The following is an 11,762-nucleotide window of genomic DNA, read 5'->3' on the forward strand; positions in this document are numbered from 1 at the left end:
AAACCTTAAGTCTGCATGCTGGAAAGCATGTTGTATGAGGACCTCTTTCACCCGCTTGGTTTGTGCACATACTTTAAACTCTTTAACTTGTCCCTTGAAAGCCTCCACGAAATCATTGTGTTGCCTTCTCTTCCTCCTCCTAGTTTGCAGTAGAACCCAACTTCCGATAGTTATTCGAGATGGTATCCATGCTTGATCGTTTGTAGTATAATTGTTAAAAATGCTAACAGAGTCAATGGTAGTGCTAGGCCTTCAAGAAGTAGTCATGGTCTGCAGTAGAATACACAGAAAGGTTAGCGCAAATATGAAAAAGGAAAGAAGTTTTGAGAGGGAAGTAGAGCTACTCAAAGTCATATTTGGGCGGGAACAAAGATACTAGATAGAGTCTTTAATGAAAGTTTTGAAATTCTTCAGTATAGAGTTAGTACGACTTACGGCATTTATGCCTTGAAAGCGTGAAATTGTGCAATTTGATGAACAAAAATAATATTTCCTCCCTTTTTTTAAAAGAGCTTGACTCCAAAATGTCGATTTTCTACGTAACGTTAGCCTCTTCTTCATTGGTCGAGCGCCACTCTCTCTCTAGAACTGAAAGGCCCAAAAGTGAGTCCAACTTTCTCATAATGGCTGTTTGTTATGATACACGAGTGTTCACTAGTGGCAATTGCTTTCTTCTTGGAAAATCATGCATATCATGGTTGAGTAAGAAGCAGCCAACTGTGGCCACATCCAGTTGTGAGGCAGAGTACAGGGCAGCATTCACGGCTACGGTGGAGTGTATATGGCTCAGACTTCTCTTGATGGATCTATGCATGAAGCCACATGAGTCTACGACCATTTTCACTGACAATCAAAGTGCATTGGCAGTTGCGAGGAATCCAATGTTTCATGCTCGCACAAAACACATTGAGGTGCATTATCAATATGTCAGAGAGAGGCTACATGTAGGAATCCAGTGTTTCATACTCGCACAAAACACATTGAGGTGCATTATCAATATGTGAGAGAGTGGCTACATGCAGGAGATATTGATTTGGCGTATGTACCTACACAAGACAATGTGGCAGATTTGTTCACCAAAGCTCTTCCAAGGGAAAAGTTTGAAGCTTTTCGCAAAGCTTTAGGCTTGTTACCATGTGGGGGCTGATCTGTCACCTCCTTGTACATGTTCACATCATTGACTCCAGGGGGGTTTGTTACACTCACGTGTCCCTCGGGTAGTTTTGATGTGAACCGTTTCCCTATACATGGGCACTTTTTAATCTAGTGCTGCCTAGAGGTTTTTTTTCTTGTGTAACCACATATACACACTATACGCATGTGTGGTGGTACGTTGTACTTAGGGAGACTTGTATCTTTCTCTCATACTCACACTTGAACTCTTCATAACAAAGTGAGGGAGCTTCAAGCTATCAAGCTTCTTGTTGTGTGTGTGTGTGCATCTACGGGTGTGTGTGTATGCGTCTATAGCTTCCCTCACTCTCGTCTTCACCCAACAACTACCTTGGTTGATATGTATGCCGAATGTGGTCTGCTTCAAAAAGCATAAAAAGTTCTCGAGGAGCTACCTGTCTACAATGCGATCTCTTGGAGTGCATTGATTTCTGGATAGGGCCAGGAAGCTTGGACTATTTTTAGCAGATGAGAACTGAGGGCATGTCTCTAGTTGCAATCGCCTATGCTTGCATCTTGAAGGTGTGTGGCACTAAGAAAGATGCTATTATGGGTAAAATAATTTACAATGATATCAATAGACAGGGGCTATCAAAAGAATAGGTAGTGCTTGGCACTACCTTGGTCGACATGTATGCCAAATGTGGTGCACTTTAGAAAGCACAAAAGTTGCTTAAGGAGCTTTCTATCTAGAATGTCAACTCTTGGAATGCATTGATTGTGGGATATGCCATGAATTGGCGTAAGAAGGCAAGGAAGCTCTAGGTTATTTTTAGCCAGTGCAACCTGAGGAAATCTCTCCATATGAAACCAGCTAAGCTTCCGTCATAAAGGCATGGGGCAGCATGCAAGATACTCATATGTGAAAAAGAAATCACAATGATATTCTTAATCAAGGTCTATTGAGTGCCTTGGTCATCATGTATGCCAAAGATGGTTGAGGAGATGCCTATGCGGGATGTCATCTCTTGGAGTGCAGTGATTTTTTGCTATGCCCAACAAGGGCAAGGTACAAATCTCTAGGCTTTTTTTACGTAAGCAAGGTGAGGGCATATCTTAAGATAAAAATGTAAGGGACCGGGCTAGGAAGCTTTGGGTTGTTTTCAGAAGGTGCAAACTAAGGTCATCTCTCCAGTTGCAATCACCTGTGCTTGCATCTTGAAGGCGTGTGTCACTACGCACGACGCTGATATGGGCAAAATAATCCACAATAATACTATTAGTCATAGGATATTGGGAAAAAAACGTAGCTGGCATTGCCTTGGTCGACATGTATGCCGAGTGTGGTGCACTTCAAAAAGCACGAAAAGTGCTTGCGAAGCTTCCTATCTAGAATCTTGACTCTTGGAATGCACTAATTGCGGGATATGTTGAATAGGGGCAGGGTGAGGAAGCCTTGGGCTATTTTTAGCTGATGCAAACCGCGAAAATCTCTCCATATATGAAGCCACATATGCTTTTGTCACATAAAGGCACATGGCACTATGCAAGGCACTAATATGTGCAAAAGAATTCACCATGATAATGTTAATGAGGACTGTTGAGTTGAAAAACCTCATGCTTAGCAATGCCTTGGTCGACATGTATGCTAAAAATGCTTGAGGAGCTACATGTACCGGATGTTGTCTCTTGGAGTGCACTCTTTTTTTTACTATGCCCAATAGGGGCAGGGCCACAAAGCTCTGGGTTGATTTCAACGGATGCGAAGTGAGGACGTCTCTCAAGATGGAAACATGATGCTTGGCACTGCATTGGTCGACATGTATGCCAAATGTGGTCTACTTTAAAAAGCATAAAAAGTGCTTGAAGAGCTGCCTGTCTGTGATGTCATCTCTTGGAGTGCATTGATTTTCAGATAGGTGCAGGGCCACAAAGCTTTGGGCTGATTTCAGCGGATGCGAAGTGAGAACGTCTCTCAAGATGGAAACATGATGCTTGGCACTGCCTTGGTTGACATGTATGCCAAATGCGGTCTACTTTAAAAAGAATAAAAAGTGCTTGAAGAGCTGCCTGTCTGCGATGTCGTCTCTCGGAGTGCATTGATTTTCAGATAGGGCTAGGAAGCTTTGGACTATTTTCAGCAGATGAAAATCGAGGACATCTCTCTAGTTGCCATCACCTATGCTTGCATCTTGAAGGTGTGTGGCACTACGGAAGATGCTATTATGGGTAAAAGAATTCACAATGATATCAATAAATAGGGGTTGTTGGGGAAAAAGGTGGTGCTTGGCACTACTTTGGTCGACATATATGCTGTGCGCTCCTTGCCGCACTGTCGAAGCAAGGGACTTGCCAATACACCGTGTGCGAGCCACAAATGGCTCCAAGCACACAACAAGCCTAAACGAGCAAGCTCAAGAAAGCAAAGGGTGTGTCACTCACCGCTCTACGCTCGCCTTTGTGGTGGATTCCTCGCCGCGATGAAGAAGAAGTTGCAGTCGTGCCGCGCTCAACCGCTTCGCCGCCGTCGTGCCTTCGTAATGCTCGATCGCACACACACTCTCCCTCTCTCTCTCTCTCTCTCTCTCACACACACACACACACACACAAGGAGGTGAAGAAGAAGAAGATGGAGATGGAGATGGAGATGGAGATGGAGCAAGAGCACTCTTCTATTGCACAAATGAGAGAATAAGTAAAAATTAGGTTTAGTTGGATTTTATATGAGCTCACCCCATTCACACTTGGGCGCCCATGCTTAGCCAACTAACCCTAGCATGTTCGTGTTAGAGTGCGCCTCTCATCGGCGATCACTCTACCTTTCCCTATTGGACCGACAAGCCCGGTGCCTGACTCTAAATAATACAACGTTTATAGATCATAGGGTGTCCGTGTGCCGTGAGGGTTAACATGCCCCCCTTCCTGATGTAGATTCCGTCCTCAGAAGCTATTGAGTTGAAGCTGGTTCGTCGAGATAGGAGAGCATTTGAGATGAATGTCCTTAGCCTTCTTCAGTCACTGCAAAATCAAACAACATTGGCACAGTAATTGCATTCTCATAAGTGATTAAAAAGCATATGCAGTTTCAGGTAGACACATTGATTGGTAAAAGAATTTCAAACAATTTGTTAGCAATGAACATTAAATTGCAATGTAATCAAATGCATAAACAGATGTAAAGGTAAAAAATTAAACAAGTCTGGGGTCGCTAATTTGACGGTCAAAAGGCACTAGAGATCGAATATTAATACCATGGGTAAGCTTCTTAATTATCTGTGGTCAATTAAGTTGTTTCATCGCGAGAGCCAAGTATTCATGTTCGAGGGCTGACTAGAGGCTATACCTAGAAGACCTTGTAGTTAAGCTACCATAAAAGGAATTTCTCATGAAATCATCGCCTGACTGATCACTTTTTCTTTGACCCCCCAAAGTCTTTTCACATTGATTCAATTTGATGTGTGTGCTTATTTTGTATGCCTTGGGTTTTTTGCTTTTCAAGGAAAAGCGTCCACACTGGGAACCTCTAGGGCTCTAGTACCATAGGCGATACATGTGAGTGAAGTACCAATTTAAGCAGGGATTTCTCTTCCAGCTTAAAATTTTACATTGTGGCACTTTGATTTTTTGTTTGTTCATCTTCAGCATTTTAATTTTGTAACTTTGGGGGGTCATATAACACTGATACACTCCCCAGGCTCATCACATTAGTAAACTCCCTTTATAATACTTAAGCTAAAGGTCACTAGGGTTAAGCCCACTAGAAAGCCCTAGTACATTTCATACAATGCTGCCTAAATCGGATTAAGAACCTAAGTAACCATTGCTTATTAGGAAGGCATTCCCCATGGTATTAAGAGAAGATTTCTAATACCTAGCTTGGTCAAACTAGCTTAATCGGACTGCTTGATTTTTACACCTAAACAAGTGATTATGACAAAACATTACATTGAATTAAATGTTTGATAGTAAGCAAATGCGCTGAATATTATGCTACCAATCACAATCAAAGCAGACAAACATGGATGCAAAAAGATAAGGGCAATGCTAATGGACATAAAACACCTGTTTGTGTTGATGGTCGCGCTTGATCTGAAGTGTGAACGAGAGAAAGGTTCCACGAAGGTCCAAATCCTATCAATAGCAACACGCTCCTGTACACACTAGGAAACACAAACAATACCTCTAGGAGGCACATCAGTGGGAAAAGAGAACTTTGCTAATCACTCAACTCTAAAACAGAAACACTCCTATCGTACTAATCTTACCTACCCTCCATCACTCAAGTGATGAGGATCAAAGGTGTTTTATGACATAGGTTTCTGTTTCACTGTACCAGATGTGACATGTGTAGGTCTGAGTCAATGTTTTGACTTTTAATGTGCATACTCGTTTGCTAATTGCTCTTGCTCTTTATTTTTAGTTTTTTGTGAGTATAAAGCTTTATATGTACATTCCCTAAGATTGGAGATTAAGAGGTCAGGGAGAAAGGTTGAGAGGGAAGCAAGTGAATGATGACTGTCCACAAACACTCCCCCCTTCCTTGGGTAGATCATACCATTTGAAATGAGCTTGTCACCCTTTGAAACCAATTGTTCCAGTTGGTAATAGGTGAGGATTTTTGCCAGTAGTTGTCTATTACCCTAGGTGCCTCGTCAAGCTGCAAGGGTGGTAAGGTACTCTCCCAGGATCGAACTTGAAGTGGTTCATCAGGTGATTCTTGAACACTGGGAGGTGTGGATTCTTTTGTAGCTTCATGGAGGTCCACTACTATAGATGGAGGCTGTGTAGAAGCTTTTACCTCTATGGATGTATTACATGAGGAGCTAGAAGCTTCATGGGACTCCCCCCTTCCTGAGCTAGGTGGAACAAATCGTTCTTTCTTTGGTACCCAAACTAGCTCGGGAGCGGGTGTGTAGCATTCTGTGATTTTTTTCTTTCCACGATCATTGATTCGTTTTGGAGCTACGGGATTGGGCTCACTTGGGTCAGGTGCTAGGTAAGAGCACAATCTACGTTTTGGCACCCAGATTTGATCATTTCCTTGATAGTAGCCTTGGGCTTCCAATAGTCGTTTAGGGATCCATTGCAACATTTTCTTACTTTTCTTGGAGCGAGTGGTACGTTTCTTACAAGGCTTCTGTTTTTTAGCACTAGCTATGGTCACTAAAGAAGCTTTAGGGACCCACTTGTATGTTTTCTTCGTTACATTAGGATGAGTCTTGTCGGAAGCGATATGCATTGCTTGTAGCATATTTAAGGGTATAGGCATTTCATCCCCCTCAGGTGTTACCCAGGTCGTCCCCCTATTTCCCCAAGTGTCTATGGTTGCTGCTAGGTGGACCCAATCCACATTGTCCGACTCAGTCATCCCAGGTAGGATATCCATATGGACACTCTTTGGGGGTGTGGGGTCCATGTGCGATGTGAAAGGAGAGTCCATTTCCCCACCCCCTTCGTGTGCTTCATTTGCATCAGGTTCCGAGCGAGTAGCTCTACCTAATGTTTCCATGAAACGGCTAAACATACTAGTACTAGGCTGTGGAGCTTCAGGAGGTGCATGGCCTTCTCTCTCAGTGTTTTGGGTAGGGTATGCTTCCATGATTTCTGAGTCAGAGGAGGAATCACTAGCGGCTATTTTAGGGTCTTGGGTGGTGCTACCTTGTGTCCCCGCTGAGGGTCTAGAGCCTATCATGGATGGGTAATGGGTGTCCGTATGAACAGAGGCACCCTCAATATGCTCGTGTTCTAGCACCCGCCCAGAGCGTAAGTGCATGTGCTTTTGATACCCTCAGGTGTCAAAAAGCTGCTCTAGGAGGCCTTGTGACTAGTTTTTAGCGTGTTTTTTGTTTGTTTTTTTGCTAGATTTTTTAGAGCGTGTCGTGGAATGGGCCGTGTGATAGCTCGAAACGAGCGTATCGCTAGGAGGGACGCGCTGTGCTTTACAACCCACCGTTTGGTTCTATTTTGCTCCAGAAAAGCCCGAAATAGTCTTTTCCTAGCTAGGGAACTAGGCTCCAAGTAGCAAGTCTAAGGGTGCAAGTGGGAAGAGAGGGGAGGACTTGTCCCACATGCTCTCATTCCCTCTTGAGGAGGTAGGGTATATATATAAGAGTGAGTCTAATGTATATCATAGGATTGAGGCCTGGGCTTGGGCTTGGGCTTGGGGAAATGATCTCAATCCCGCTCTAACTTTTATACAAACCAACCCGTCCGTTTTAAAACTCACGTTTTTTATTTTCGAAAATTTAACCTCCCCCTCACTCACGTTTTTATTTTTCGGAAATTATTTTTTTTCAAAAAAATTATTATTTTTTCTTTTTTTTTAAAATGCAGAAATTGAAAACGCAGAAATTGAAAATACAGAAAACGCAGAAATTGAAAAAACGCAAGAAATGCAGAAAATTGAAAAAACACAGAAAATGCAGAAAAATGTAAAAATTGAAACTTGACAGAACCAGAAAATGCAGAAAATGCAAAAAACGCAAGAAATGCTAACTGTGCAGTGCAAACCAGAAAACGTAGAAAACGCAAAAAACAGAAATCTCCACACAACTACACACACTCATTCCCTGCCTTTCCTATGATAGAAATTGCACCACAAGAAAGCGTAAAGTGCTTAACCGAGCTTAGTGTAGGGCATTTCCCCGGCAGCGGCGCCAAAAATGTGCGCTCCTTGCCGCACTGTCGAAGCAAGGGACTTGCCAATACACCGTGTGCGAGCCACAAATGGCTCCAAGCACACAACAAGCCTAAACTAGCAAGCTCAAGAAAGCAAAGGGTGTGTCACTCACCGCTCTACGCTTGCCTTTGTGGTGGATTCCTCGCCGCGATGAAGAAGAAGCTGCAGTCGTGCCACGCTCAACCGCTTCGCCGCCGTCGTGCCTTCGTAATGCTCGATCGCACACACACTCTCCCTCTCTCTCTCTCTCTCACACACACACACACACACAAGGAGGTGAAGAAGAAGAAGATGGAGATGGAGATGGAGATGGAGCAAGAGCACTCTTCTATTGCACAAATGAGAGAATAAGTAAAAATTAGGTTTAGTTGGATTTTATATGAGCTCACCCCATTCACACTTGGGCGCCCATGCTTAGCCAACTAACCCTAGCATGTTCGTGTTAGAGTGCGCCTCTCATCGGCGATCACTCTACCTTTCCCTATTGGACCGACAAGCCCGGTGCCTGACTCTAAATAATACAACGTTTATAGATCATAGGGTGTCCGTGTGCCGTGAGGGTTAACATATGCCAAGTGTGGTGCACTTCAGAAAAAGCACGAAAAGTGCCTGAGGAGCTTTCTATCCGGAATGTTGACTCTTAGGATGCATTGATTGTGGGATATGTCGCAAACAAGGGCAAGGCAAAGGAAGCTCTAGGCTATTTTCAGTCGATGCAAAGCGAGGAAATCTCTCCATATGAAGCCACCTAGGCTTTTGTCATGAAGGCATGGGACAATATGCAAGATACTCATATGTGCAAAAGAGTTCACAATGATATTGTTAATTAGGGGCTATTGAGTGCCTCGATCGACATGTATGCCGAAGATGGTTGAGTAGCTGCCTGTGCGGGATGTTGTCTCTTGGAGTGCAGTGATTTCTGGCTATGCCCAACAGGGGCAAGGTCACAAAGTTCTGAGCTATTTTTGACGTATGTGAGTTGAGGGCATCTCTTCAAATGAAAATGTGGTGCTTGGCACTGCCTTGGTCGACATGTGGTCTACTTCAGAAAGCACAAAAAGTGCTTGAAGGGTTGCCTCATCTATTGGAGTGCACCGATTTTTGGATATGTCCAAAAGGGCAAGGCCAGGAAGCTTTGGGCTGTTTCTTGCCAGATGCGGACGGAGGGTATCTCTCCAGTTGCAATCACATACGCTTGCATGTTGAAGGCGTATGGCACTACACAAGACTTTGATATGGGGAAAATAATTCATATTGGTATTATTAGTCAAGGGAGTGTTTGGCACTGCCTTGGTCGACATGTGGTGCACTTCAAAAAGCACAAAAAGAGAATAAACTTATTCCCATACAGGCAACGTTTCCCCTCTTTTTGAAGCCACCACTTTCACTTATGGACAGCCAAAAAAAGTTTTTTAAAATGTATTTTTAGCTAAGGAAAAATAGAAAGCAATTTTAAGACCTTGGCCAAAAAAAATAAAATTTGTTCTTGGTTGGAGATGATAAACTAGTGGTTTCAGATTGGCCTATCGATCAATCCGGCCCCCATCGCCATCTTCAGCATCGAATTCTGTCACCCTTCATCGCTTTAAATTTTATAATGACTGAGCATTTTCCAAGGTCTATGAGCCCCTACCGAGCATTTTCCAAGGTCTATGAGACCCTACCTAGAGAGGAGCGATCGTCACGCATGACATACCTCACCGAAGCCCACTTCAAAAGAGGGCAAAACACGGTGTGTTTGTGTGAGAGAGAGAGAGAGAGAGAGAGAGAGATCAGAGCACTGTTAAGCGTCGGGAGATTCAAGAGAGGCTAGAGCTAGCAACGCCAAGGCAGGAAGGAGAGAGAGAGAGAGAGAGAGAGAGAGAGAGAGCGCACTGGCTAGCGTCGAGAGATCGAAGAAGAAGAGGCAGAGAGATGGCAGGTGAGAAGGTGCAGCTTCTGAGCGCGATGCCGAGCCCGTACGTGATGAGGGTGGAGGTGGCGCTGGTGGTGAAGGGGGTGGACTATGAGAAGGTGCCGCAGGACCTCAGCAACAAGAGCGAGCTGCTGCTTCACTCCAACCCCATCTACAAGAAGGTTCCCGTGCTGCTACACAATGGAAAAGCTGTCTGCGAGTCCGGCATCATCGTGCAGTATGTCGACGAGGCCTGGCCCTCTGCAGACGGTGGAAACTTGCTTCCAGCGGACGCCTACGGGAGGGCGATGGCGCGCTTCTGGGCGGATTTCGTGGACAAGAAGGTAACCAGTTTTCATTGACAGAAGGTGACACTGTAGTGGTTTTGAACGCAAGAATTCTTCGTTACTAAAGAAGGAAATGGGATAACCCTTTGTGTATGTGCAGGTATTTGATGCGCTGTTCGGAACGCTGAAGGCAAGCAAGGGGACGGAGGAGGAGAAGAAGGCGGCAGAGGAGAATGTGGTGGCGGTGATGAGCACGTTGGAGGAGGCGCTAGTGAAGGGCGGGGAAGGGCCCTTCTATGGGGGCGCAAGGATGGGGCTGGTGGATGTGATGCTGGTGCCGCTACTGGCGTGGCTGCCGGCCATTGAAGAGTTGGCGCAGCTTAGCCTTCCCTGGGCAAGCAAGCTCCCTTGCTTGGAAGCGTGGTTCGCGGCCAGCAAGGCGCACCCTGCTACTGCTGTGCTTCCAGAGCCTCCCAAAATCACAGAGTTTGTCACTAACGTTATCCTGCCACGATTTGCCAATTAGTCCTGTCTGCCACACACTCTTTTGTGCATCCTTTTTCTAGACCTGTCCCCTTAGTCAGGCCCAGTCATTATTTGTGCTTCCCAATAATCCGCTGTGCTCTCGCGAGTTTTGGACGATAAATGTATATCCCGGTTTGTAGTGTAATAAGTTTTATTAGACCTTAATTTTGAAGGTAAAAAATGGGCCAGTCCAATTTTAAATCCTTTTAACTATCTTTTAGTTTGGCGCAAATCTTGGTTTTCTAGTAAGCTGGCCCTAAAAAAATAAGGCTTGAAAAGACGGTTCTTATTAAATTAATGATACACATGCTTCGACATTATATGCCACCCCAGACATTATATACCACTAGTACGTCCGGCCGCCTTCGGTGGCCTCTCTCTCCCCCCCTCTCTTTATCGTGTGCAAAGGAGCTTCTCTCGGGTTTGGAGTTTAGCTTTCATGTCATAGATTTTGACACCTGCAAAGGGCTACCCCTTGCGTCATATTATGGTAGTTTAGATGAGGTGGTAAAGGAATAATAATCTGTGTCATCCACGTTAGCAAAGCCAAAAAAATATCTCAGACATGTGGCTTGAAATGTTGAGGACTATGTTAGCAAAAATTTGTTCAGGCGGAGCTAGAGTGGCATGAAATTTTCAAGTGCCTTGCGAATGCCTCGAGGTTGCGAGTTGTCAAAGGTGGGAGTTTGAATTGGTGAGTAACAGTTGTAATGGCAAGTAGGTGGGGTTAATCTTATGAATTGGGCGAGTTGCAAAATTTGAGGCAACAAAGGTGTCAATGGAGCAAACCTCTCTTGGAGCAAGGGCCAACATTGTAGGTCACAAGGCTACAACGCTTCCCACCCATATTGGAGGTAAACCTTGTTAGACTAAGCAAGTGCCAGTTGTGCTAGGCTTCCCATCAATGGAGCGAGAGAACAAGGTTCATCTTGTGCTAATACCCATCTTTGCTATTACCTTGTTAGACTAAGCGAGTGCCAGTTGTGTGAGGCTTCCCATCAATGGAGCGAGAGAACAAGGTTCATCTTGTGCTAATACCCATCTCTGCTATTTCTTGTTTTGTGTGTGTCAAATGCATGGAGTGATGTGTGTTGATTGAGCGTGACTCAATCAACACTTTTGAGATTTGCATGTGGTCAAAGAATTTCATGTGGTGTGTGGGCCTGCAAGTGAATGGCCAACTTAAGACACAAATCATAGAGATTAAAGCTCAAGGTTAAAACCGTCAAGCTATGCATTACAACAGAAAATCAACAGTGTTTCT

The 11,762-nt window shown here is 44.4% G+C and overlaps 1 protein-coding gene across 1 annotated transcript; it reads left to right on the plus strand.

Moving 5' to 3' along the window:
* Positions 1 to 9,543: 9,543 nt before the first annotated feature.
* LOC147427120 (glutathione S-transferase U19-like) lies at positions 9,544 to 10,509 on the plus strand. The gene is made up of 2 exons (XM_086498475.1): positions 9,544 to 10,030; positions 10,134 to 10,509. Exons 1-2 carry the CDS (start codon positions 9,707 to 9,709, stop codon positions 10,497 to 10,499), a joined length of 690 nt encoding a protein of 229 aa, XP_086354601.1. The 5' UTR covers positions 9,544 to 9,706; the 3' UTR covers positions 10,500 to 10,509.
* The last annotated feature ends 1,253 nt before the right edge of the window (positions 10,510 to 11,762 follow it).

This window comes from Adiantum capillus-veneris, chromosome 24, assembly GCF_014529385.1.
Source record: "Adiantum capillus-veneris isolate H3 chromosome 24, ASM1452938v2, whole genome shotgun sequence".
Classification (NCBI taxonomy): Eukaryota; Viridiplantae; Streptophyta; class Polypodiopsida; order Polypodiales; family Pteridaceae; genus Adiantum; species Adiantum capillus-veneris.